The sequence below is a fragment of the Rissa tridactyla genome, chromosome 6 (genome assembly GCF_028500815.1).
Source record: "Rissa tridactyla isolate bRisTri1 chromosome 6, bRisTri1.patW.cur.20221130, whole genome shotgun sequence".
NCBI classification, from domain to species: Eukaryota; Metazoa; Chordata; class Aves; order Charadriiformes; family Laridae; genus Rissa; species Rissa tridactyla.
In genome coordinates, this window is record NC_071471.1 from 6,332,821 (window position 1) to 6,360,677 (window position 27,857).

At 46.0% G+C, this 27,857-nt stretch overlaps 1 protein-coding gene across 8 annotated transcripts in view; it reads left to right on the forward strand.

Moving 5' to 3' along the window:
- MECOM (MDS1 and EVI1 complex locus) overlaps window positions 1-27,857 on the forward strand; it is a 348,700-nt gene that overhangs the window by 304,272 nt on the left and 16,571 nt on the right. For 3 of the 8 annotated variants that reach the window (XM_054204388.1, XM_054204393.1, XM_054204392.1), the window contains 7 exons: window positions 6,541-6,643; window positions 9,567-9,783; window positions 12,529-12,676; window positions 13,697-13,853; window positions 19,640-20,999; window positions 22,910-22,997; window positions 25,970-25,996. In XM_054204388.1, coding sequence (XP_054060363.1) covers window positions 6,541-6,643; window positions 9,567-9,783; window positions 12,529-12,676; window positions 13,697-13,853; window positions 19,640-20,999; window positions 22,910-22,997; window positions 25,970-25,996 — 2,100 coding nt within the window. The remainder of the gene's footprint in view (window positions 1-6,540; window positions 6,644-9,566; window positions 9,784-12,528; window positions 12,677-13,696; window positions 13,854-19,639; window positions 21,000-22,909; window positions 22,998-25,969; window positions 25,997-27,857) is intronic. The other 5 variants (XM_054204389.1, XM_054204394.1, XM_054204390.1 and 2 more) reach the window with 5 other exon arrangements.

Here is a 27,857-nt window from a genome sequence, read left to right on the forward strand (position 1 = left end):
TCACATCTTACACGTTTTACAAACTTTTTTAATCTGCAGACACAGCTTCATGTTTCAGGTTTTACTGCCGCTGCCCCCCCTCCATCACGGCAGGCGGAGAACGGCAGAGACTCCTCCGGCAGCCCCAGCCCCGCAGCCACCTGCAAAACTTGTGTATTTAAGGAATAGTTTTGAGGCTTTGTTGTCAGAGAGTGAAATTTAGGTTTGGGCTGTGGTGGGTCAGGAGGGCACAAGCACGCTGAGCTCATACAGGGCCCTGTTCTGCCCTGATTCTTCCTATGAGTTATTAGTTTATTAAGAAAATAAAGCTTAATCCAGCTCCCACTGAAAAATCTGTCTCCAGTGGAGCCAGGGTCGTGTTAGCATAGGGCTGGTGGGACGAGGAGCTCATCGGTGGTGATTTTCCACTTATTGCAGTTAGAGCTGAAGCTGCAGGTGAAATTCCTGCCCGGTCTTTGTGTCCCCCTGTGTTTTAGCTGGAGCTTAACGCGCTGGTGGTGTTACCACTCTCGGCATTGGCCTGTCCTGAAATGACCTAAAAGAAATTGTTTAGAACCCAAACCGGCAACTAGTTGTTGCCATTTCAGCAAAGGGAAAAGCTTTTTATTGATGATTCACCATAAGGCACGTCATCTCTTAGCAAAAATGCCTTTTTTTTTTTTTTTTTTTTTTTTTTGCAATGAGAGCTGTCAGATCGTATTCGTGTGCTTGCCAGAAAGAGTATAGAGGATTATAGACGTCCACAGAGCCACGATAAGGCTGCAGCTCACTTGACACTTTGTGTGGTTCATGAATGAAGGTGGGATGTTAGAAGACAACTGCATGGTGAGGTCACCTGAGGAGAAGAACGCGTGGACGTGCAGAAGTTGGTGTTGGTTGTCAATGACCCCTGAGCAGGAGGTTCTGCAGGGCCGGAGCAGGTTGGCTGGATGGGGCAGCTCCTCACCTGGAGCCGGGGCTTTCACCGAGGCTAAAATTCACTATGATGGAAGAAGACATCAACATCACTGGGGAGGTGGCCTGCAGACCCCGAGACGCCCAAGAGAGTGTCCTGTGGAGGGACACCCTGCAGCTCCCTCCTTGCTTTGAGGGAGCAGGAGTCACCTTTTACCTCCAAAGGTGGAAAAAGGGGGATTCCTGGTGCCATTTCAGGAGAGCGTCCTCGTTGCAGCCCCTCCAGCTTGATCCGCTTTGGCAGTTGCGGGGCATTTTGGAAATGAGGAAGGAAAAGGGTTCTTCGCAGTCCTGGTGCCGAGGCTCTGCGGTGCCCACCCACCATCTCGGCAGGGTGAAGGGGACGGTTCCCCGCTGTCCCCCCCCTCCCCGCCGGGCTCCCCCGGAGCCCCCGCAGCTGCTCGCACGCAGGTACTTGCTGAGTTTCGCCTGTGGATTTTTGCTGAAGTTTTTTTTGGGCCCGATACAGTGCCGGGGAAGGACTCCTCTACGTTAGCCCTTGAAAAAACTCCAGTTCGTTTCAATTTATCATTTGCCTGAGTATGGCAAGAAGAACCTGGCTCAGGTTTCATCACACAGTTCTCCAGCTGCAGAAGTTGTTCATCACAGGAGCTAAAATTGTAGCTTCGCTGTTTGGACCTTTTTCTTTCTTTTTTTTGTCCCCCTCAAATGCTTAATTACGGCTCATTGTGAGGTTATGTATCCGTTCATCCTTCTCGTTTTTCTGACGGGCATAAATCCCGATTTTGCTCGAGCTCCTTGAACATAACGCTTATTATTAGTTTTGGACGTTTAATTTGTTTTGCTTTTCAGGCAAGTTCCACTCTTGCTCCGAAGCAGCGCGGAGGCGAATGCCAGTTGGCAACGTGCATGCCGCCTCTCCAGCCGCTTGTTTTCCTGCCCCGGCTTGGGGGCACGCTCCTCTCCGGTGCCCCAGAGCCCCCAGAGGTGGCCAGGAGCCCCCAGAGGTGCCTTGACTGGGGTACATGTACCCATGGGGGAGACCAGGAGTTCTGGATGTTGGCGCAGGAGCAGCAGCGCAGGGCTCTGTGGGCTTCCCCGGGGGTGTGCTCCACCATCGGTGTCTTCTCTTCTTTCCCACCGTCCCATCCAAAGCGGGTCCTCTGCTCCGTCTTCCCACTTGCACCAGCGTGGTGCAGGACGAAGTCGCTCGGTGCCTTCCCCCATGGCCCCACCTGCGAGTTCTGTACATGGCCTGGCGTATTAAAGTACAAGCAGCAGCATCTCTCGCCTGCCTTAAAATCTGAATTTCCCAGACAGCACTGGGGCACGTGCAATGTTTTCCAGAGCTCTCGTATGCGCAGGAATAACGGGTTTAGCTGGGTGCGATGGAATACAGCTCCTCTCCAGGGCCGAGCACGACCGATGCGTGCGTAGTAGCTGGTGTCTTTGCTCGCACGCGGCCGCCGAAGTGTCGTTTTTTCCCCCCAAACCGGCATCCTTTGGTCAAACCCTCCCGGGGGGTGGAGGGGGGTTCAGACAGAGCGCTGGGGGTGTCGCGGGGGCTGGCGGGATGGCCGGGGCACTTCAAAGCGGGCAGGCGGCGGCGGCCGAGCGCTCAGCCCCGGCCCGAGCTCGCGGGGAGCGCGTTTTCGCTATTATTTCAATTATTACAACTTCCTGAATAGGTTGAAGGTCGTTCATAATTCACGCTTCTGTCATCTTTACACATGCCAAATGCAGTCTATTAAGCATAAATAAAATTTCAAGTGCCTGACCAGGAAAAGTAAACTGGGATTCATAACAATGAGGCCTTATTCATCCATTTAAAAGTAAATTGTGTGTGTTCCTTTTTTTTTCCCCCCCGCCCTCCTCCTCTTTCCCTTTACGGTTTTGCAGTTTGGGAGCTTTTATTTCTGTTCGGTAGCATAAATACATGACCTGCGGCGTAGGCAGGCACAGAGGACTGATGAGTTAGGCCTTCCCCAACTTCTCCCCACCTCAGACCCCCTGAACTTTGAAAGTGTTTCCAGATCTGGATCCGATTTTGCTCTTCCTATATAAACTGCAGTCACACACCGCTGATCCCAGGGCATGTGAAATGCGCATCTGGACTTTGCTTTTATTTTTTTTTATTTTTCCCCCCACCACCACCACTCTCCTGGTCGTTCCTCTACCATGCAGCAGCTCTTCCTATACTTCTGGAGACAGACTGGTGCCTGCTCGCGCGCCGCGAGGGCAGGTTAACCCGAGAAAGGCAGGTAACGAAGCGGCCTTGGTGGGCTGAAGAGGCGATAGTCCGAAAATTCAACCCTTTAATTAATTACAGCAGAGCCAGGATTGCGTCCGACAAATCTTCAAGCTTTGCAACTGGAAAGTCCGTTTATTCTACGTTAGCTTTTCCTAATACAAAAAAAAATAAAAATACCGCCTGCAGTAGAGGTTGCTGTTGTTGCAGAATAAGGGCAGCCAGGAGGGGACCTGCGGGGCCGAGGGGTAATTTATGAGCTTTTCCCATCCGGGGGCTTGCAGGACCCCCACGCCGTCTGCTGTTGCCTAAAATCTCAGGCAAGGTGGTTCATTTCCACAGTTAGCGTCTCGCTTTTTCTCAGACAGGATTATTCCAGGAGGTTTTAGGTGGGAAGAGTGGGAGAAAAGCTTTTCGTATGAAGTAATAAGGACAGCTCTTAAAATCAGGTTAACTTTACCTGCGTGTTCATTTTGGTGTTAGGTTCAGTATGTTTTATTTTAGATCCTCGCCGGAACGCAATGTGGTATATAAACTGATAGTGCAGGTGGGGTGGGTTTTGTACATACAGAAATTTAAAAAACTAATAATAATTAAAGTTAATATTTTAATAATAATAATAATAGTAGAATGCCAGAGCTGTAAATCTGTCACGTGGACCTTGTTTTGGGGGGCGCTGGTTCTGAGATGCAAAAATAAAGAAACAACCTAAACCATGGAGTTTGTCTGGAGACTCTTGTCTTGTCTCCCTGCTGAGGTACAGCGAGGCTGGCCGGGTAATTTCTGATGGGTAGCTTAATTATCTCTGATATTTTCGAATAGCAACGCAGACAGGGCAGTTGGCTGCAGAGTTTACTCCCTGGTTAGGGATTTGTCCCACAGCTGCAAGAAAGATGCTGCGTCGTACCGGGGCTTCCCAAAGAGAAGTGATGCACCCCAGCACAGCGCTTCGTGAACAAGACCCTCTTTATGCCCGTGTACGGTCCATGTGTCCTCACTTTGCGACGAGAGGTGAAAAGGTCTATCTAAATACCTTTGATGGGACAGAAAAAATACTGGAGAAGGCTTCGCTGTGGTTTTTCTTCACTCCTTGGTGTGGATGCACCGCTGACCTCAGAAGAACAGCTGAGTTTACCCAACTGTGACACAAAACCTGGGAGTGTCACGGCAAGCCCTGAGCAGGGCAGGAGCTTTGGCATGGTCCCTCTGAGATGGTGGAGGTCCCATCTGGCCGTGGGGTGGGCCTGATCCTGCTCCCACCCCAAGTGGGAGATGGGTACTGTTGCAGCAGGGAGGTCTGCAGAAGTCTCTCCAGTTAGTGTGCAATGTCATACACGTATTATTTCCACCCAAAGCCAGCCAGCAACCAGGCTTATGTTCCATGGATCGGACTGTAGCTTCCCTTTCAGATACGTGGAGGCCATTATACTCCTGGAAGAAAAAAGCCAGTTTTCAATACATTTATCTTAATAAATGGAAAAACAAATATCGCTTAAAGCAAGTATTCGCTGGATACGGCGCTGACATCAGATTTATTTGCGGGATTTAAAAGCTGGCTTCTCTTAAATGTGTTTTGGCCTTTGATCGAATGAGTTGCATTGCCCTAGCTGCATCCCTAGCACGCCGAAGCCCACGCAGCAGCTCCACGTCCTTCGGCGCCGACGGCAGCGTCAGCTCCAAAGGGGATTGTGGTGCCGGGCATTCACCTGACTGCGTGAAGAGACATACATGAGACCCTGCCATGGCTCTCTTGGCCCCTTGCGCCCTCCAGAATACTCGGTGGAGTTTGAAATCCCCTCAACAAGGGGTAAAAATTGCAAACCCAAGCAGACGCAGCTGATGGTTTGACCTGGACAGCGTGGAAGAGGAGGGAGGTGCGGCCTGTGCAGGTCAGGCTGCCCATAAACTCCTTTTCCTGGTTTTTGTGGGGAAAACTGGCCATGAGCAGGGGGTTGTGGCACGGGTGCCCTGTGCCCGATGTGTTTTGCCAGTGCTTCTGGCAGCTGGAGAGGGGCGAGCGCTGGGGCGGTGGGATGAGCTGGCCCCGGCAGCCTTCACTGCTGCTCCCCTGCATGCCTCCTCCAGAGCAGGTTTTGGGACAAGGCGAAGAAAAGCAAACAAATCTGAGGAAATGCATCTTATTTCGTTATTTTTAGTTCTTTAGCCAGCCTATATCTGTGGGCAAAGGCCAGTTGTGCGGAATGAAACGATTAGGCTATACGGCCACCTCCTGGAGGACGTCGGTATGTGCTCGGCTGCCGGGGCCACCCGATGGGTGACGGTTCACGTGCGACCGGGCGAGGAAAGTACCCACGCAGCTCTAGATACTCTTTCCTACCTTGGGACAAACGCATCTGTCTGACTTGACACAGTGGAGGTGATTTTCAGCCCTTCTCCCCAGGTCACGGGAATGAGTATTGAGAGTTAAGAGTTTGAGAGCGAAACCTTTAAAAATACATTACTCCAAGAAAATGCAAATGCATCATTTTTTAGCGTAGGAAACATAGCTGTCATGTGTTTTTGTTTAAAAAGGCCTGAGGAAGTTACTAATATTTATTTGAGCTGCTTTGTGGAGCTTTTTAGTGCTCTTCACATTTCCTGCTGAGACAGAGAGCAGCCAGATGGATTTTGGGAATTTCCTTTCGGCAGACCCTGGCGGTGCTGGCGCGTGCTGGCGCTGGGTGCACAGACCCACGGGAGCAGCTCCTGCTTCTCCCCGGGGCTCCTTCCCAATGACAAGCATGGAGCCCAATGTCACCTGTGCAGGGGGACGAGGTGCCACCAGCTGGCGTCACCACCAGCAGCTTTGGTTGCTGACAGCATTTCTTCATCCAGGACTGATTTTTTTCCTTTGATTCCCATTTGCAGCTAAGGCATAACCAGGCGCGCTGGTTTGTATAAACCTCTCACCTCACGACTTTCTGGACTCTGTAGATGATTGAAATGGGGGAGTCGGATGCCTGTGGTTTAATCAGCAGCATCTTCTCCGGATACTTTTAGTAGCTTTTCTCAGTGCAACAGGAGTTACCTCCCTTCCATGGATCACTCAGGGGTGTGTTTTATGGCTACTTTGTACGTGGGTTTGGTATAACTAAGTATGCGAATTGCTGGCGATGCCTGCAGTCATCACGGAGCTCACTTTGCAGCAAAGGCTGTTGAAGGCGATCGTCCTTTTTATCTTCACGGGGCCCAAAGCCCCAACAGCTCTGGGGCTGGACGGAGCAGAGCTGCCATAGTCAAAGTCTGCACCTCTCCAGCAAACGGCAGACAGCACCCACACTAGTTTTGGTCCTGTAATACTCACCGGCAGTGGTTTATGCCTCTTTGCCTGCTGCGGTAGTCACATTGCATTCTCCTTTCTTTTTTTTTTTTTGCAGATATTCTACAGAGTGGTAGCAGACATTGAACCAGGAGAGGAGCTCTTACTGTTCATGAAGAGTGAAGATTATTCACATGAAACAATGGCTCCGGACATTCACGGTTAGCTGCTTCTCACTGTCTAACCTAATAGAAAGTATCACTGAAATTAAGCAAAAAATTAGGGAGATTTCTCCTCTGTTGGAATCCTTTTGAAATCTGGGATGGCTTTACTGCAGCTTCACTGCAGCCAGGGAGGAGAGGTGGACCATGGTTTGCTATTTGTCTGTCTTCTGCTCTCCTGTTTCTCTGAAAGCTCTTCGGTGAATAAACTTGTCTAGTAATATGATGAGTCCTTCAGTCCTTCTGAAGGGTGAGTCTGCTCTCAAAAGTGATGCCACTCAAGCCGTCATTGAGGATTCTTTGTTGATTTTCTTCATCACTCCATCCCGGTCCAACCAGGAGCGTAGCTTCATTCAGTGTTGCATTTTGTGTCTGCTAGTCTGGTGAGCTCTCCTTTGCACAGCTGATATTTCTCAGTATTGCATCCCCACGACTCCTAATGTTGTTCAGGTTTTACCCTCAGTTACTCAGACCTCCCTGGCAGGAACAGAGGTCTGCAGATGCAACTGAGGGCAGCAGTAAGGCTTCAAGATTGAAACTCGGTCATTTTGTGGGTATTGCAGGAGGAGAACAAGAGTCCATGTCCTTATCTCTAGGCTGTGCTGCTCCTGCAGGACCTGTAGGGACCCTGATTATAGGTTACTTTTTGTCACTTAGCCGAACTACTGGCATTCTGTCCTCTTGAAAACAGAAGATCCCAGGTTGTTGATGTTGCTGTCACTTTTGAGAACATTTGAGCCCTTATTCCTCCTTGCGCTCATTCGTTACTCATCCGACGCACCGATTCCGGCTCTGAAACTCCTGAGTAGTTGCTCAGATTTGTCCCCCACCTCCAGAAACTCCTTTTGCTCTGCTGCCTGCTGGGCAGTGGGTTATACAGCCGCAGCAGGACTGGGTGTAGGATTTCTGCTTGATGCCCATTAGGTTGCAGTTTATGCCAGTGTGGACGTTTTACAAATTCTCGAGGATTCAGGGACTGTACAGAGGGGTTTTCCCATGGCTGTCCTTTTTTATAACTGTCTGTACATTTAGAGCGGTATCTTTTGTTCTCTTAAGAAAAAAGTGGGGATTCTTCATTCATTCTAATTCGGTTTTGTGTTTGTTTGGGTTTTTTTTCCCGTAGTGGTAACTTTGTTTATTTATTGCTAAAGACATCCCCCTTTTCAAGCATAGTGTTTTCCATGCCTATGGTCAAGTAGCTGTTGTGTAATGATACCAGAGGAAATCTTTGCACTGACATGTCCCACAGGGCTAATTTAGAAGCAGACTGAGCCAAAGTATTGCTCATGGACAGTGGACAACAGAGCCCTATGATGCTTTCTCTGGATCAACTCAACCGTAAAATAGCAACCAACTACATACATTTGAGATTTCAGGCAGACTCCTCAGTGCCTTTCTGTCTCAGAGCCCCCGGGCATTTATGTCTGGAGGGCAGGTAGCAGTGGAACCACGCCAGGGCATCCAGCTCCTCATCTGGAACCATCGGTAGAAAATCCAGCAGAAAAAAAAATATCATGGGATGCTCTTCTCCAAGTTTGCTTTTTGGGATTTTCTTCAGCTAATCTATTCTTTTGCAGGAATTTCTAACTAATGGAATGCAATATTCATTCCAAAGTGACAATCTGGTGATCTTCTATGCTCATTTTCAGTAAGAAACACGATGTGACCAATTTTATGAAATATAAAGCAAGGCCTCCTGTCTTCTTTACACCAACTTCGTGCATCTCTGTCTTACTTTGAGCAGGGTTGGGTGCTGCAAAAGGACTCTAATGGAAATAGAGAGACTTTTAAAAACTCTATAAACACCCTTTTGGCTATTTTAGGTGCTGATGTTCGTGTCTAAGTCAGTCTCCTTCATTCAGAAAGGCAAAGACCAGCAGCCTCCACTGGATATCCACCTTAGACGCTGTATGTCCCCATTTAGGATAGTATGTAAACACCCTGACTTTTGTCCTAAGCCAGGGTTAGGGATCCCTGTTGGATATCACCTAGGCAGTTAACAGGTAGTACTGCACCATCATATATCGTAGAATCATAGAATCATTTAAGTTGGAAAAGACCCTTGGGATCATCGAGTCCAACCATCGTCTCCACTCTACAAAGTTCTCCCCTACACCATATCCCCCAACACCACGTTTAAACGAGTCTTAAACACATCCAGGGATGGTGACTCCACCACCTCCCTGGGCAGCCTATCCCAGTGTCTGACCACTCTTTCCATGCAGAATTTTTTCCTCATGTCCAGCCTAAACCTACCCTGCTGCAGCTTGAACCCATTCCCTCTTGTTCTATCACTAATGACCTGTGAGAAGAGACCAGCACCAACCTCTCTACAGTGTCCCTTCAAGTAGTTGTAGAGAGCGATGAGATCTCCCCTCAGCCTCCTCTTCCTCAAACTAAACAGTCCCAGCTCCTGCAATCGCTCCTCATAAGATTTATTCTCCAGGCCCTTCACCAGCTTCGTTGCCCTCCTCTGCACTCGCTCCAGCACCTCGATATCTCTCTCGTATTGATGTGCCCAGAACTGGACACAATACTCAAGGTGTGGCCTCACCAGTGCTGAGTACAGGGGGACAATCACCTCCCTCCTTCTGCTGGTCACACTATTTCTAATACAAGCCAGGATGCCATTGGCTTTCTTGGCCACCTGGGCACACTGCTGGCTCATGTTCAGCCGCTTGTCAATTAGAACCCCCAGGTCCTTTTCTGCCAGGCAGCTCTCCAGCCACACTGCCCCAAGCCTGTAGCATTAAAGCATTATTATAAAGCATTCTAAGGCATCCTTGTTTCTTTTGAGGTTTTCCTCTTTGTCACTGAATAGCCATTTATTTAACCACACTGTCATGGAACTCCTGATGGGATGGTAGTTCAAATGACTGAAAACTGATGCGGTCTCCCTGTCCCCAACCCGTTTGTCTTCCAGAGGAGCGCCAGTACCGCTGCGAGGACTGCGACCAGCTCTTTGAGTCCAAGGCTGAGCTTGTAGACCACCAGAAGTTCCCCTGCAGCACACCTCACTCCGCTTTCTCCATGGTGGAGGAGGACTTCCAGAAAAAGCTCGAGAATGAGAATGACCTTCGGGATGTGCATGAAATCCAGGAGTGTAAAGAGTGTGATCAGGTCTTCCCAGATTTACAAAGGTAGGAGTAGATGCTTAAAACATGATTGAATGAGGCAAATTCTGTAATGGCTTCAGTCAGATCGTGCAGAGCATCAGACAGGGCAGAAGTCTTCATCTTCTATACAAACCAAAGATGAAGATAAATGAGACTTCTGTGCTGGTTGGTGTTTTATGGCATAGGAATCAGAGGAGTCCCAATAAATCAGAAACTGGTCCTTGCCTGAAGGTCCTCAGTGGGGACCTTAAATTAAGAACTGGATCTTCTAATAATCAGATCTTTAGCTGGCGTGAATTGGGCTGGTTGCAGTGAAATCAGAGGAGTGATTATAGTTCAGATGAACTAAGGTCTGGGCTCCTTACGTTTAGGTAGAAATAACATAGAACATCTCTGAGAGGTGTTCAGTGATGTTACCAATTTTGTCTTTGCAAAGAAGCCATACTAGCTAAAGGCAGGTTCTAGATGTTAATATATGTAGGTGTCTATATGTTCGTATGTATTTATAGCTGTACTGTCTTGAGACACTGGGGTTCATCTTTTTCTTATCTATATCTGGCTGTTGAAACAGATAGACCCACGTGCCTATGTACCTGAAAACGCATAGAATGTAAAAAGAAAGTACAACTTTTATGTGCTGAAGATCATTTACATATTTTCTGTCACTGTAGTTTTTGTGGCTGCTTAAAATACTGTATTGCGGTGCAGGTTATGGGAAATTTTGCAAATTGCTGGAAGATGTTGAGATATTGTGCCTGCTGCAGGTTAGCCCTTTTGGACGACTTCTCCTGGATGCTTCAGGTGCTGGTTCTGCAAGATGGAGCCTGCTCTCCCAAAACACAGATGCTCCTTGGCTCCTCTTGACGGAGCAGAGGTGGCTTGGCATCACGCAGGGGGTCTCAGATCAGCGTATCGTATGACCTGATCCTTAACACTTCCACAGAACTGACAACACCAAAATTAAAACGTCATGTGCCAAACATGGCTCGCCGCATACTAGGTGAACCCCGCTGAGTGGGAATTTGTGCAGGCACAAGGGCTTATTCACCGGCCGATGTTGAGCAGCATGCGGCTCCGCGTGTCTAATTTTCAATCTGAGTGATTGATTCGAAGGGGCTGATGTAGGTAGATCAAGTCGAAAGGGTTGGAGCAGCGTGGGCGAGGCAGGAGTCTGGACTGTAACATTTTTCCACGTCGTGAGTTAAAGTTCTGAGTCGGTGTTAAAGTTCTTTTCTGCCTGCGAACCAGAGGACGATATCTAACATATGGGAATCATTGAGGAAATGTAAATTTAGCTTAAAATATTAAATATTGAAGAGAAAGGGCAGAAAACAAAGAACGAGTCGTCATAAATAGATGGGCAGTACTGTGAGAAAGAGTGAAAAATGAGAGAGAATGCAGTCATTCTCCGAACTCTTGAATTATTGAAAGGCTAATACACCACAAAGACAGTTCACAGCAAAAAAAGTACCAAAGTGTGCTATATCCAGATTATATAAAACAAAAGGCCCGAATGAGCCATGCTTGAGGGTGCACGTAATTAAATGGAGAAGGAGCGGAGCAGGAAGATGGAGATGTGGGGGGCCAGGACTGCCCGGTGCTGGTGGTCGTGGCAGAGTCCAGGAGCTGGTGCCACAGCCGGGGACAAGAGTCTCTCTAGGTCTTACAGTAATTTTGTTTACCAGTGCACGATGGAGAGTCAATTGTTATAGAAGTATTAGGAGGGGAAGCCAGAATTTTTTTTTTTTTTCCCGTGAAGGAAGCGATCTGAGGGGGTAGAAGTAAAGAGCATCCGCAGGGTGAAAGCATTTCCATTACATGTGGCTGAGAATGCAGGTTGCTATTTGGGCTGCACAACCCAAACCGGGCTGTAAAACTCGGCAGGTTTTGTCCACGGATTCACCAGAGGTCAGTGGGAGCTTCACATGAGGAGGGACTGATCCTATTTGGCATCCCAGGCTAAAGATCCCAGTGGCTTTTCTCTGAATCCCCTCTTACATTACGTAGTGATCTTTCCTCAAGCAAAACTGTGAGTTATGACTTTGTATGTGACCAAGCAACACAGGTGTTTAAAAAAATGTATTTGCCGCTGCTGAATAATAAAACAGGAATTCAGAAAATTCAGAGACAAAAATGAATTCAAAGATGCGCAGCAGTAATTAGGTGGGTGATTACCCTACTAATAGACTGAATAATCTACTAAGAAATAAATGAATAAACAGCTACAGAATTGAACGTGGTTAATAATAATGAAGTGTAACTCCAATTGTAGTGTACCGTATTTAGAGGCTTCTTTGTCCTACGCCAGTGGAGTTATTCCTCCTCTATTCCTACTGTAAGAAAAATTGACTCCCATCAAAGGAGTGGAGTTATGTCAGGTGGAGGGATCCAAGGTGTGTTTAGAGGGAAAGTCATAAGGTAGAAACAATTCAGACTGCAGGGAAGAATTACCACAGGTGAAATACGGAGAGGTGTATGAAATAATCCCCTTAGGGAGCGGTGGCAGCAGCATCTCCTGGAGCATTTGCAAGCGGCCTGGCAAAACAGGAGAGGATGTGTTATTCCGCTGGGGAGGAGAATGTTCTGCCTCCTGGCTGGCGTGAGCCTGGTACTCAAAGGACTTGGGTCTGTCAGGATTGGACCTTCTAAAAATTTTTTTTCCTGTAATTACGTGCTCTGCTGTCTCCTCCTCCTATGCCGATCTTCAAACCGCTGATAAATCCGTGTGTGTGTGTGGGACCTCACTGAGCCCCGTTCCTGTTTCCGCAGCCTGGAGAAGCACATGCTGTCGCACAGCGAGGAGAGGGAGTACAAGTGCGACCAGTGCCCCAAAGCTTTCAACTGGAAGTCCAACTTGATACGTCACCAAATGTCGCACGACAGTGGGAAGCACTACGAGTGTGAAAACTGTGCCAAGGTACAGTGAATTTGTAGGCTGCCTGGAGCTTCTTGTCCTTCTGGATGCTTGAGAGCATGGAAGTGGGGATGCCTGGGGCCGGGATGCAGGAGGGTGCAAGGCTTCTGCCATGCTCTAGATGGCTTCTCAAGGGTTTACATTTCCACTTTATAAATACGTTATTTTTCTACCTTTTTTGATTTGGAAATGGCTGTAGGGTCTGAACTGATGCAGGATGCTGAGCATCTCTGAGCTCAGGGCTCAGTGCCTTGTGAGTGGGGTGTAAGAGGACCACTGAGGGGCAAGAAACCCCGGGGAAGCGTAGGGCGGATGGTCCCCAGGCTGTGCGCCAGCCGTTGGGACCAGAAACTTCAGGACACTACTGCAATATAAATCAAAATAACAGATAGCGATGGCCCCAGCTGTGCTAAGCGAGCGCAACTGTCTCATCTCTAGAGCATCTCTCTCATTTCCCAGCACCGGGCTTGCTGTGCAGATGATCTGCGTGAGACACGGTGCTCTGTGTTGCTGCTTCTGGGGCCCTTTGCATGAGGACTTTCTCCTTTTTAAGTAGATTCGCTGCAATAATGGGAATTTTATATTGAGCTGATACTCGTAAGATGGAACCAAGCCCTGGTGCTAGGACTGTGTCGTGTACAGGATTTCTCTCAGTCCACGCGCTCAGTTGTCGCTATAAAGTATTTCTGTTGCAGTAGCGCTTAGAGGTTTCAAGCAGCCACGTTTTGACCCATTTTCTGTGAAGTCCCCGTCCTCAAAAGCACAATTTCTAATGGCAGGGGCAAATGCATCTGCTGCAGCGGCTGCAAAGAGGTTAACGGATCCCCCAAATACTTGGCTGATCCTGGGAAACAGGCCCCGTCCCATTGACGGCCATTAGCAAGGCCGTGATGCAGCACGCAGCCACGGTTTTTAATCTTAAATACTCCCAAATAGCTCCCAGGTTTGAATTTTAAAAGACTCTTGTAATAACTGGCTTCTTCCGCAGTCAAGTTTCTTGGTTAATCAGTACTCATTTCCTAGCAGGTTTTCACGGACCCCAGCAACCTTCAGAGGCACATTCGTTCCCAGCATGTTGGGGCTCGTGCTCACGCTTGTCCAGAGTGTGGCAAAACCTTTGCCACTTCTTCAGGCCTCAAACAGCATAAACACATCCACAGCAGTGTCAAACCTTTTATATGTAAGTCTTCAACTAAACGTCTTTGGTTAAGTGTGATTTCTTTTGTGGAAAAGCAGCGTACTCTGGAAGCAGGCGGTTGTGTTGTGCTCCCTTTGAATCTCCCGCTGGCTTCACGGGGGCTGCGAGGGATTAAATGAGCGCTGGGTAACCCGTTAGTCCAATGCAAAACGTTGTTTTCATATGATTTTCCTTTTCAGGCAGACACTGAGTGCTGTATAAATGCACCCGTTGCCCCTGGGATATTTTTCCAATGCAAAGAGCAAGTGGGGAGTGAGATGTAGCGGGAAGGAGCCGTGCCAGGTTCGGCGGCCGCAGCCTCATGGCTTTGCATGGTACCAAGTTGGCTGCTCCCCTTCCAGGGCTCCAGGATACGGCCCTGCTGCCCAGGGCAGAGGTGGTGGTGGCACGGGGGAGGAGGTGGCAGTGCCAGGGTGGGCAGGGGAAGGCGGCACCACAGTCAGGACACACTGGGAATTAGGAAAAAACAGCAGTACCTGGAAGGCGGCTTTGCTTTAGGAGTTAATTTTGGGCCACAGAGTCTCCGCAGCAGATGCCATGACTTTTGCTGGAGATGGAAAATAAACTTAGAGGCAGTAAATTTCAGCCGGAGGACTCGAGGCTCCTTTGCATGCCCCGAATTTAAGTATTGAGTGGAGCTTTTAGATCTTTTCCAACAGCTGCTCCAGCAATAAAACTTGCCTCGGATGTGGGCCTGACTCTGTACTGGGCTGTAAATCGCATCCTCAAATCTCACGGGTTGTGTTTACTGCTGAGCCAGATCCTGCTAGGAGACGGGGAACCTGGGTGCATGGGAATGTTGCAGGTTGCTTTCTCTCCCTTTCAGGCAGAAAATATTCAAGAATATTGTTCTTGGTAACGCTAATCTCCACCACAGGCTTTTCAGGCATCTGCTGTGGCTTGAAAGGCACCTTGTTACCACCTCCTCTCCTTGTCTGCCAAAATTCTTCATCTTTTGCTGCTCTCAACAGTAATTTACCAAAATATCAACACCACACCTGGACAAAGTGGCCACCGTGCGCTAAGATATTTCCTCAAGGAGAGGAGTATTGGCTTGAAAGACTCAATCTGTGCAAAGTCTGTATATCTGCCATTGGGGTAGATAACACTTTTGGTTTGGGCTTCTTGAATGAGAAAATGTATAACTAGATCCAATAATAAATATCGCTAATAACTTTTAAACCTGATACAGGTTAAGTAATTCCACTTCAAGATTATAATTATTAGAAAACACTAACTTCTGGCTAGGTAGGGAGTCTTCAGATGGCCCTGTTGCAATGCCCTATATAAAAATCTGTAAGTGTCACCTCTCATAACTGAAATAATCTCTCAAATGCTCTTTGTTACTATTTATCCTGATAAATCAAAACAGCAGCCGGTATTCTTCATATGTACAGAGTGAGGGATGAAAACCCATCCAGCAACCTGCAAATAACAGCCATGTAATTGCAGAACAAAAGGCTTTGGAGACCACATGTTCGGTAGGCTTTGCTGAGCGATGGGAGGGAGGTAGGGTCACCTAAAGGAGATATCTGCTTTCCACCAGAAGGCCACACACCATGATTTACTCGTACCAGTCTGTTTATGGCAACTGTCTCTTATTACAGTACACCGCCCAAGCTTGAGTGAAAACTCACCAACACTAAGGTAATTACTCACTGCCTTCGCAAAATCTCCAGCCTCTCCAAATAGAAACCACATGCCGTAATAGACTGAACATATTCAAAATAGTACTTACAGTAATTTTTTTTAATAAGCAGAAAATATGCAAACTTAACTGCTGGCTAATTTGGGGTCCAGATACAATCGTGGTACAGAGTGGGTGTAGGCATGAGATGAATTTTTGCAATTTGGGAGCCAGATTGGGAATTTGTGTTAAACCTGGGGTCTGTAGAGCAATAAAAGCTTCAAGGAGGGACGCTTCCCTTACAAGTTAGTTGCTTAAAAGTACAGCGCTGAGATTTAAAGGGTGTAATAAGATGTAATAGGAGAAATCAAACCCAGCTTCTGTTGCTTTGATACGTGGAAGCAATTAAAGTTGATAACCGCCCCCCATCTACTAAAGTTTATGGAAAGCTTTACTTGGAAATAAAATTCATGTCATGAAAAAGAGGTAGATCTTATACCAGGACTTATACCTGGGTCCTGGGAGTATCCACGGAGGTTGAGGTGGCGCAGTCGATTTAGACACAGAGTTTCCTCCCGAATCAGCGGGGCATTGGGTGTGCGCTTCCCTGATGCCGTCTTACACCCAGGCTTCAGGTGACAGTCCCCAAGAGTAAGAGTACTCTGGGGAGTAAGGGCTTCGGACCTCAGCCCAAAATGTCTTTGCCAGCCTCGAGAGCCCGTGGATTGAATAGGCTGCCTGTTAAATGCAAGAGGCACCTGGAGCAAGCAGCACCTCATTAAATAGGTTTAAATAACTTTTATGCTCAAAAAGTCCTCAGTGCAACTGTTAATTGTTTGATTGAGTTTATAATAATAAATATTAGCATATTTTGATGGTATTGCCATTATTGCTTTTATTTAGTTTTAAAACTCAGATAAAATGTATTTAGTCAAATGATTAATTTGCATCTTCCTTAATAGTTGGTAAGGATATCTCTCGCTTGTAAGTGTGTATTTTTGCTTTTCTCTGGAGTAGAACATTTCTCAGTTCTGTTGACTTTTGAGTATATTAATTTGGAGAATAATAATTTAATAATGTGTCGGTGTTCTTTAAGGGAGAACTTCCCAAACTTGAGGACGACCCAATCTGTGCCAATCCAGCCCTTCTCACCCGCTTGCCACTCTAGCCTACCTGAGTGAAGCGTTATAGTTAATGCAGCCACGTGAATAAGCAGTAGGCCCTCAACAATACCTGGTAGAAGATCCAAAAGTTCACCAAACATGATTTATTTTTAATTATCCATTAGCCCAGCCTTGTAAATCTATGCACTGGAGATTTTTTTTCTGGAAAAATGTGTATGGTCTGATGCTCTGCTGCTCTATGTTAGGCAGAACTGTCCGTGTTGACAGAGTTATCCTGCTTTACGTAAGGAGAGGAGTTGGCCTGTAATATTCAAGCCGAAGCTTGTGCAAACTGATGGCTATGTCGCTCGACTTGTACTATTTGGTCACCTTAATTTTGGTTTCTGTGATTAACGTGATAGGAGCAGGGAGAACTTTTTGTCCAAGACCTCAACAGGAGCCTGGTTCTGTACCATGAGGTATGGGGGTGACTTTCATTTGTGGGAACAGAAACCTTACGCCAGCAATTCGGCTAAAAATAGGAGAAAATACTAGAAAAATCCGAGTTTCATAGTGCAACAAATAAATAACAAGTAGTTCTATGATAAATAACAAATAGTTCTATGTTAAATAGACAAAATATTTAAAAAAAAATGAACAAAGTACTTATACAGAGAAAATCAAACATTGTCAAGGAATTAGATTTTTTTTCTTTTCCTTTTTTTTTCTTTTCCTCTTTTTTCTTCTTTTCCTTTTTTCTCTTCTTTTCCTTTTTTCTCTTCTTTTCCTTTTTTCTCTTCTCTTCTCTTCTCTTCTCTTCTCTTCTCTTCTCTTCTCTTCTCTTCTCTTCTCTTCTCTTCTCTTCTCTTCTCTTCCTTCTTTTCCTTCTTCTCTCTCTCCTTTCTCTTCCATCATTTTTCTTCTTTCTTTATAATTTTATTTTTTTATTTTCTCTCTTTTCTTTCTCGTCTTTCCCTGTGAATGAAGATTTCCAGCAGGAACAGTAACTGATACACAGCAACAAACATTCTTCCTGAATTACCGCATTGCAAATTTCCTGTGTTTGGGCCCAATTCTGCACTCTTTACCCCATGAATTGTCCCGGCGATGTCAACGGGGTGTGAACAGGGAAAATGGGTGGATCGGGCAGGATCAGGCCCTGGAACAATAGGAGCATTGTTGCTGAGATATGAAGGAGCCTGCTGAAGAGGTAAACAGTTAAGAGATGACAACAAGTGGTCAAGTTTCTCAAGGGCAGAGATTTAGAGGAGCAGGAAGGTTAGCGCGGGCCCCGGTGCGAGTGGAAGTTAGAGGACGTGATTGCAGTTCATGGGAACCAAGAGTGCAGGATGGGATACATTCAATTCAGTTTCCTTTGCAGGCTTAAAATAGAGCCATTGTAAATTATGTCAGTCTGTCTCAAATCATGAAAATGATTGTTAAAAAGGCCTCAGAATACACAATGTGTATTGTTGTGTGGCTTTGATGTGTGAAAGATGAGAGCTGATGATATAACACAAATTAAATAAAAATAAAGTGGCCACATGCTTTTTCCTGGCTGGAAAAAAAAAGAAAAAGGGTTTATTACAGAGGGATAACACTGCTTACTGATAATGCTACTGCCTTGTTTTTAAACAAGGCTGGGGCTGGTACTGTTAGAAGCAAGGTAGTGCAGAGGTACGGACACATTCTAGCATAGTGAAGAGCACAAGACATAGAGCAGCTTTGAGACTTGCCCGATGCCCCTGCTTGTCCAAAGGTTGCCAACAAAGGGACACAGAAGGGCACTGGGCCTCTTCCAAAACATTTTAACTTGCAGACCTGTAACGTGGTTCCTGCCCCAGCATACTCCCCAAGATTTGTAGCAGCCAGAAAATCAGGGACCTGCAAAATCCCATTCACTACCACAACATGATTTACTCTTTAGAGCATCTCGTTCTCGTACCACTGGGACCCCTTCTAGCGTCCTGCCACTGAAAATGGTTGCTGGAAGCCGTGCTCCGACGTGCCAAGTGTCGTAGGCTAGATCAGGCCCACGAGCTCAAGGTAGATCTCCTCCCCTCCGTGGCTTCAGGCTTTCTCCAGGCGCTTCTTTTGTGAGGCTGAAGCTGTTCTCATCCCAGAGGAGTCTGAAAGGAAATCCATCGAGCTGTTTTGAGCATCAGACACGCACATAAATCCAGCTGCATTCTTAAAGGAAATTGTTGTTGACATATAGTGCATTTTTTCATGTGCGAGAGACAAATAGCAATATTAAGACTAGTAAAGTTATTAAGATGTGGAATTTAGAGTTGCAGCATCCCAGACACCTGCAGGGACGGTGTGCGTTACACAAATAGAAATGCTTTGGACACACGAGAGTACTAACTGAGGTTACTCACGCTGTAGCCTGGACTTTCATGAGATTAAATTCTTAATCATAAGTGGAAAAAAATGTTGTTTGTTAATAAGGTTATGCACTTGGAAATACCTGGTTGTCTCCTCCTTCACCTCTTTCACATCCTTGCGCTCTTGCAGGCTGAAAGCCCTGTGAGGCAGCTCTGTCTATCTCCTGTCTGGTCCTGCAAATATTTATTTTAATGACTAACTTCCCCCATGTGAATAGTGACATAAATGGATGTCATTTGAAGGCATGAGTGCTCGCTCGCGCAGGAGCACCGGGAGTTCGTACGGAGTTCCAGCACTGAGCTGCGGCTCTTGGCGGGTTCTGGGTGCTAATGCAATATGGAATGACGGTACTGAATATGCAACACTGTGCAATACAAAGAGCAAACAAGGAAACTTTGCCTTTTAGTGATTTCAGACCTTCTCGGGTTTGTTAAAGCGGGTCTTGGTGCTGTCTTTAGACATTTGTCTGCTTGGATGCCTTGCTTTGGAAGAGTACGATAGCTTTTTGTACATGTGTGCACCCAGACTTCTCCTTACGGCTTCTGAATTGACATTTGGCGGGTAAAAAAATGGTGTTATTTGCAAAATCTTGAGGGTGGGGGCAATTACCATAAAGCCTGAGATGTGTTGTTGTTGTTGTTTACATACAGGTGAGGTCTGCCATAAATCCTATACTCAGTTTTCAAACCTTTGTCGTCATAAGCGCATGCATGCTGATTGCAGAACCCAAATCAAGTGCAAAGACTGTGGACAAATGTTCAGCACTACGTCTTCCTTAAATAAACACAGGAGATTTTGTGAGGGCAAGAACCATTTTGCAGCAGGAGGATTTTTTGGCCAAGGCATTTCACTTCCTGGAACCCCAGCTATGGATAAAACGTCCATGGTTAATATGAATCATGCAAATCCGGGCCTTGCTGACTATTTTGGAGCCAATAGGCATCCTGCTGGTCTTACCTTTCCAACAGCTCCTGGATTTTCTTTTAGCTTCCCCGGTCTGTTTCCTTCAGGCTTGTACCACAGGCCACCTTTGCTACCTACTAGTTCTCCTGTTAAAGGACTACCGAGCGCAGATCAGACAAACAAAAGTCAAAGTCCCCTCATGACAAATCCTCAGATACTGCCAGCCACCCAGGATATTTTGAAGGCACTAAATAAGCAACCATCAGTAGGGGAGAATAAGCCAGTGGAGCTTCAACCAGAGAGGTCCTCTGAAGAGAGGCCGCATGAGAAACTCAGTGACCAGTCAGAGAGTAGTGACCTTGACCTTGACGATGTCAGTACCCCCAGTGGCAGTGACCTGGAAACCACCTCGGGCTCTGATCTGGAAAGTGACATTGAAAGTGAGAAAGAGAAATTTAAAGAAAATGGTAAAATGTTCAAAGACAAAGTAAGCTCTCTGCAGAGCCTGGCTTCAATAAATAATAAGAAAGACCACAGCAATCATTCCATTTTCTCACCATCCTTAGAGGAGCAGACTGCGGTGTCAGGAGCGGTGAATGATTCTATAAAGGCTATTGCTTCTATTGCTGAAAAGTACTTTGGTTCAACAGGACTTGTGGGGCTGCAAGACAAAAAAGTCGGAGCCTTACCTTACCCTTCCATGTTTCCCCTCCCGTTTTTTCCAGCATTCTCTCAATCAATGTATCCATTTCCTGATAGAGACTTGAGACCGTTACCCTTGAAAGTGGAGCCCCAATCACCCAGTGAAATTAAGAAGATCCCAAAGGGAAGCTCTGAGTCTCCCTTTGACCTCACCATAAAGCGTAAGGAGGAGAAGCCACTTACCCCCCTACCCTCAAAACCAGCGGCCCCCTCTGCGGCCAGCCAGGACCAGCCTCTAGATCTCAGCATGGGCAGCAGAAGTCGAGCCAGCGGCACAAAACAAGCCGAGCCTCGGAAAAACCACGTCTTTGGAGAAAAGAAAGGAGGCGACCTTGAGCAAAGGAAAGCTTCGGAGTCCTTGCAGCACGCCAGGCCTACCCCGTTCTTTATGGATCCCATTTACAGGTAACGGACTGTCTGCTGCCTTTCGGCATCCTTTGGTACAGGCAGCTGGGTCTGCCAGGGCCACCTGCCAGCAGATGCAGGACAACCCTGTCCTCCTCCCGCTGTCCCTGGAGACATCATCCCACCATCGCATCCCATGGGGTGACCCAGGCTTCATGCTGACCTGCATCCCTCCCTTCAAATCTGAGCTGCTCAGAGCAAACCCCGAGTCCAGTAACGCTGCAATTAGCAAGTCTTCATGACTGCCCTCGTTACAGTGAGTCATTAGTTTAACCTGAGCAGCTTAACATGCAGAAATTGAATATATTCTTTTACCCATAAACGAATGGGCATCAGTATTGAATATTTGTATATTTACTGTGTATCTTTCAACATCGGTTTGCCCCAAATTCCTTTTCTTCCAAAACGCTGCCCACTCGCCTTGACTGCCCTCTGCCTTCCCTGGAAGTCAGAGACCATCTCACCAGGTTGCCAGTTGTACACCACCGTTTTGGTTCCTCCCGAGTTAAACAGGAGCATCTCCTAAGTACAACAAAAAAAGCCAATTTGTCCTAAGGCGTATAAAAAGTTTGGAAATTGAGAGTGATTTCTTCCCCTTTTTAGCATTATTTCAGCAATGGGTTGATTTCTCCAGGCATTTCATTAATACAATTGAAGGCGCAGTGTCCTTGTGTGTACGAAGCATAACCAGTGGTAAAATCCTGAGCCCTCGGTGTTTTCCAGTAGTGCCGAGATGGACCTCACTGGGATCTGGATTTCACCTGCATCCTGTGTACACCATCCCCTCTTTGCCCTTTGCCTTTCCGCTCATGTATCTGTAACCAACCGAAGTCATGCATCTAAATTAGTTTAGAGAAATATTAGCCATAAAAATATGTCTGTAATACAAATGACTGATTTTACAGCCTATTGTTTTTAAAAAAAAATGTTACTGCCATGTAAATGATGTTAATTTATTACTTTATCTGAAAAAGAAATGCTATGGGCAAAGTTATTGGAGAATGCTCCCGCGTAAGACAACAGGTATGCATTATGAAGAAACAGGATATGATGCTGTTTACTGAGATGGTTTTGTTCACGCCAGATTGATATCTGTATTAGGCCGTAGGTTTTCTTCGCGTCATATTCATTTTAAATGCCTGAAGCACTGGAAATAATGGTCCCATGTTTTATGGTCCTGCATTACAAACTAATGAAATCTGTACGAATTCTGGCAGTGTAGCAGGAGGCCAGTTGTTACCGAGCCTTCCTTTGCCGAGAGTTACATGCACCTAGGGGCAACAGGTCCCTTAAACCAGGCACGTCAATAACAGAAAAAGCAAAACCCTCAAATTTCCACACCGCTTCTGAATTATCCACGCTGAGTTTTGCTGCCTAAATGCCCACCTGAGTTGATCGCAATCTTTGCTGCTGGCATAGCGGATTCGGTGTGTTCCTGCAAGCCTGCCTTTCTCGCCCTGCTTGTGCGCGGCTGTGCGCAAGGAGAGGTTTCCAGGATGGTGGCTGCGATGTCTCGCATGGCCAGACAAGAAGGGACCCATTGCTCAAGGCGTCTGTTGCCTTGAATTCCTCTCCTCTGAGTGGAGAGCACACTCGGTTGCCTTATTTCTTCATAGAAGTTCTCAGTAGTTAGTCATTGGTTCCTATAATAATTATTACCAGTTTTTGAAATGGGATTATTTCCTATGTAAATGGCATAATCTCCCTTTAACGGCGATTCACGGCCCCCACCCGCAGTAATGAGTTGCATGCGGGAGTCGAGAGTTGACTGTACTTCCTTATCTTTTGCCATTATCTCTGAGAAACAAATTACTTGATGTATAATTGACTATTTTAAACATGAGTAGCTGTATAATTATTAATATCTGAGACTGATTCATCACAAGCACATCTAATTTTAACATTTACAGAGTAGAAAAAAGAAAGTTAACTGACCCACTGGAAGCTTTAAAAGAAAAATACTTGAGACCTTCCCCGGGATTCTTGTTTCATCCACAAGTAAGTATTTTGGGAATTTTGATGTTGTAAACAAGCCTGTTGATGCTTCAAAGCAGGTGTGGAGAAATGAATGCAGTCTTAGTCATTTTTGGATTTCCTAAAACACACAGTTTTTGCTGTACCATTGTGGTGGAAAAGCGTAAGCATTGTTCTGAGCTTCTTGATGTTTTTCAGATGAAACAACATGTTTTGATTATAGAGGAAGCCAGATTCGAACTACATGTATGTTTTAGAACCGTGTTCCTCCAAAACTGTAGCATAGCTACCAACACTTAGAGCTACCCGTGCCTTCTTCAGCACTCTCCTGTGCTCTGGGCCGCTGTGGTGGAGTCAATATTGACTACAAAGAGGCATTGTAGATTCAAAGTCAGGCCAGCAAAGCTGAGCACATCAGCTGTCAGTATTTAAGGACTCCCAGAAAAGAGAGAAAACCTTCCACCTAATGCTTTCAAGTCTCATAGCCTCATAATGCAAATGCTCCATCTCTTTTAGGTGGCTGTTGTGGGCTGTAGCGTGTGCAGTGACTTTGTAGGATCCCTGCTCCTCCATGCCTGGAGACATGCTGTATGAGGGGGCTGCTGGGGTGTTTGTAGACCATAATCCTGCTGTTTATTTGCTGAATAACAAAAAATTAGGAGAGTGTCCCTAGAACAGTGTAACGACTGCAATGTGGACGTGGTGTAGGAAGAGGACCTATATGCAAACTAGACGTTGCTTTTCTTCAACAGTACTGCACCCTCATTTTGTCCTCCTCCTCCTTGCTCAAGGAGGTTTTGCTAAAAATTTGGGTTAAATCTTATGCCTGAAATAAAATGCTCTATGGTATTTTCAAATTTGAAACCCTTGCGGACTATGGGGTGTTTTATCTTAGTAATGACACCCCATTACGGGTCTTGTGTTCTAAGCAGACAACCAGGAGCTGCTGTCTCTGGTTCATCTTCCTCTGATTCCTGGGCAAACCATGCCAGTAATCTGCTACAAGTTGTTGTTTTGTTGTTGGTTTGGTTTTGTTTTTTTTTTTCAATGAAGGCAGCAGTTGTTATGTCTAAGTTGTATGGAATATATTCTGAAATATGGGACTTCTGGAGAACTGGGAAGAGCAGCTGATGGCACATATAGTTGCAGACGCATAAACATAAAGCTGTTGCATGGGTGGAGAGTGCAGAAAAGCATCCCATTCCAGTTCCAATGCCTGGAGGAAGTGAAAGGTCTATTAAGTATTAAAATTACTGAGAATTTATGTAAAGGATTTAATAGCAGGTCAGCACTTCTTGCTGAGTTACCTTATTTGCCCAAATCGCAAAGCAATGAGTAAAAATTCCCATTCCGTAGCAGACTGCTAATGTACAAATATGCAAACAGGAGCTCAGTCCGCTTTGTGTCCCCTGGTGTAAAACCGGGCTGGTTCCTCTCCGCCAAATGAGCGATTCTTTTAGAGCAGCTAAGGGGCTGTAAATTAATAGTAAATTATTTTAATAAGGGCATTTTAGGTGCTGTATCAATGGAAGAGGTGATACTGTTTTGCTTACTGCTGCCTAGCTTTTCACAAGGTGTAAATTGATGTTGTTCAGTGAAGTTGGATCAAGGGGCTCTGAAGGTTTTGCTGCAGGTTAGTCTGATGGCGGCGGTAGGTTGTCGTGGTTGGTGGGTGGGAAAGGAGGCTGTTTGGGTGAAACGCACCAAACGCACCAGGAGTTTGGCTGTGGTGGGCAGGGAAGGAGTTGGATACTCTTCTACCTAGGGTTGTATGACTCTGAGTTACGTGGGGAACTGGAGGAGGGTTAATGGGAGGATGGTGTATGTGTGCAGGTGAAATGGAGACATTGGATGTTTTCCCATGAGTGGGCAGGATGTCAGGATTTCAACCTTCATGTTTTTTCATAAAAAGTTGGTTAAATGTATTGTTGGTGCCCGAGGAAGGTCCCAGTAGTCCATCATGGAAGGTCCCATGGTCACCAAGTCCATCAGCATGAGCAGGAGGTGATGGGTGCCACCTCCGTACTGTGGGGCCAGAGCCAGCACCCTCTGGCAGGAGGAAGGCTAGTTGTGAACCCGTGTGGTTGAACACAGGCACGGGAGGCACATTATGCCTTTTTGCCCATTTCTCCACATCTCTCATTGTTCAATAGAAAAAAACCTAAATCCATGGTAGGTAAAGACTGGCTTTTGTTTTATCACTTACCTAGCTGCTAGGGAGAGCGTCTTTAACTTCGCGTGAGATGGGTGGAAGCAAAGGTCATGATCATAACATGCACTCTTAAATACATTGTAAAAAAACCACTAAACCGCCATCACATGTCCTGTCAGAAGAGTAAATGCCCAAATCTGCTTTCTTGCTGACTTTAATAGAAAGGAGTCTCTTGTTCGCAAAGGCAGAATTTGGCTCCGTATTTATAGAGGACTGGGGAACTGCTTGCAGAAAAGCTATTTTTTCCTTTAGAGTTCTGTTCACCCGCGTAAAAGTACAGGTGTGGAGCGCACCGCAAGTCTTCGTTTCCTGCTGGCAAGATTTATCTGTGTAAAATACGAACAAAATCATTGTTTGTGTCCTACAAGTTTGTGTTTCTGTAGGTGAATTTATTTCTGAAACTTGCCATCTGAGGAAGCAAGAATTAATATTTTTTTTTGTGACCAGATAATATGACAGCTAACAGATGGATCTTTAAATTAGGTTTCTGAAGTAGAGATTAAAGACGTAAACCCTGCAGTCCTTACCCTGTCCCTGCCTGGGCAAAATTCCTCCCGGTGGCAGTGGCCTGAAAGCTACGAAAATTGGATCATTTAATGGTGTTTCACAATAATTTGCCATTACGAGGATTGCATTTTTAGGGAGAGAATACCCCCATGCAACAAATCATTCAGGATAACATTTTAATTAGTAGCTTTAAATAAAATCTTAATTAGTAGACTGATTGCAATGAGGGTTCCAATGCAGGAATAATGTGTTGTTTTTGTTTCAATTTTGCTCCCAGTTCCAATTGCCTGATCAAAGAATTTGGGTAAGTTCATTGCTTATATTTTTGATTTAATCATTGTGAAATAAATTGCATAAGAAAAATATAATATGAAAGACAACTTACCACCCAATTACGGAGCATGCCATGTTGTAGCTGTAGCGGATAAATATCCTCTTAGTCAAATTGGCTTTATTTTTACCTACCGAATCTTGCCGGTTTTATTTGGTGAAGGCAATGGGAGCTTTACCTGAGTGAGGGTTTGTTTATAATTAACTGAAATTGTTCCAAGCCGTTTCCTTCAGAGATTGCAGTGAAATTTGCAGGCTGAAATCTTGTCAGATTGCAATAGTTATAAATATTTAATCTGCATTTGAGACATTAAAATGCAGAGCCTCAGAGGACTTCACGTTTCTGTCTCGCTCTGACTTCAGTGGGAGTTAGTCACTTTAATAGCTTTGAAGTTTTGAGCTTAATTGCTCATTGCTGTACTTAAAGCACAAATGAAACACCCATTTATTTGCCGTGTTTGGGTCAAATTTGTCCTGTGTGTATACTTACATCGTCCCCTTCATGCGAGCAGGAATTGTGCTTTTTGTACTATGGGATAAATTTGAGCTTGCTCTTCTATTTTTATAAAACGTTATTTTTAATACATCTAAATTGTTCACCAAAAAAAAAAAAAAAAAGAGAGCCACAGCAACTGCTTTTGCAGATGCCACTCAGATCACACCGTGTTTTGCTCTTGCATTGCTGGCTCCTCAGCTGCAGCGCTGAACCCAGAAGTACTCGTCCCGGATTTTTCCCAACTTTCGGGCTTCGGAGGGGAGAGCTGGAGCCAGCCGGCTGCGGCTTGGGTCCTGACTCACTCTCGCTCATCCCTCGCAGTGCGACGTGGACTAATTTCACAAGACGAAGCCAGAATTTCGCAAAATGAGACGGGAGATCTTCGCATAGTCTTTCCCATGTGTGTCTCTGTACGGGGCCAGGGCAGGAGCCCTCAAAGCTGCTGTCCCTGCAGACAGGGGCTTAGCCCTGCTCTCCTCTGCGTGCCTCCATGCCACGCTTCAGAAGCAGCGATGGACCTTTGCTTTGCCTACATGTGGCTTTTAATCCCATTTTCTGCCTGTCAAGCGATGGTTTGTGCAGCTGCAAAAGATGCGCTAGGATCCCGAGATGAAAGGAGTTAAGCAGGGACCAAAGGGCTCCTGTGAGCACCCGTAGACGCTGAACGAGCTCAACAGATAGGAGGTAGGGTTAGACGCCAGACTTGGAGAACACAAAAAGTGGTTCCCAAACATTTTCTTTGCAGTAGAGAGTAGCACATGAAGGGGCCGTGGTGGGATTTGTGATTTGGCCCAGGCACCTTGAAACCTCAGCTCTCAGAAAAGGGGCTTGGTTTTGGGCATATTTGGGAAGTTGAAAAACCCAGTGCAGTCTGTTTCTTCTGTCTGCTTTCCCTTGACATTGGCTCGATCCTCAAATTTCCATCACCCTGCTTTTTTTGTGAGTGTACGTCTCCTGGCCATGCCAGTGCTTTGAGCAGCTGCAGCAGAAATAGGTATTTAAAACATAAAGTGCCTGGAGCAGGATGCTGATTCATGGATGAATCTTCATCTTGAGAGATTTGAATATGTCACACCAGCCTTTCTATCTCAATTCACAGTTGCATGTGCCATGTATTTCAAGATTATTTCAGATTGTTTTTCATTGTTTGGCAGGAACCCTAAAGTGCAAATCAATGGGCAACACCCACTCTTGAATGGATCACGATTTATTTAGTCTGTAGACTCTCTCATCCTCTTCTGGTCCCATCAAGAGAAGGTTGCTATGGAGAGGTTCTGTAATTATAGTCAGACTTTATTTGCGATAGCTTTATGGAGAATTATTGTAAATAATCACAATA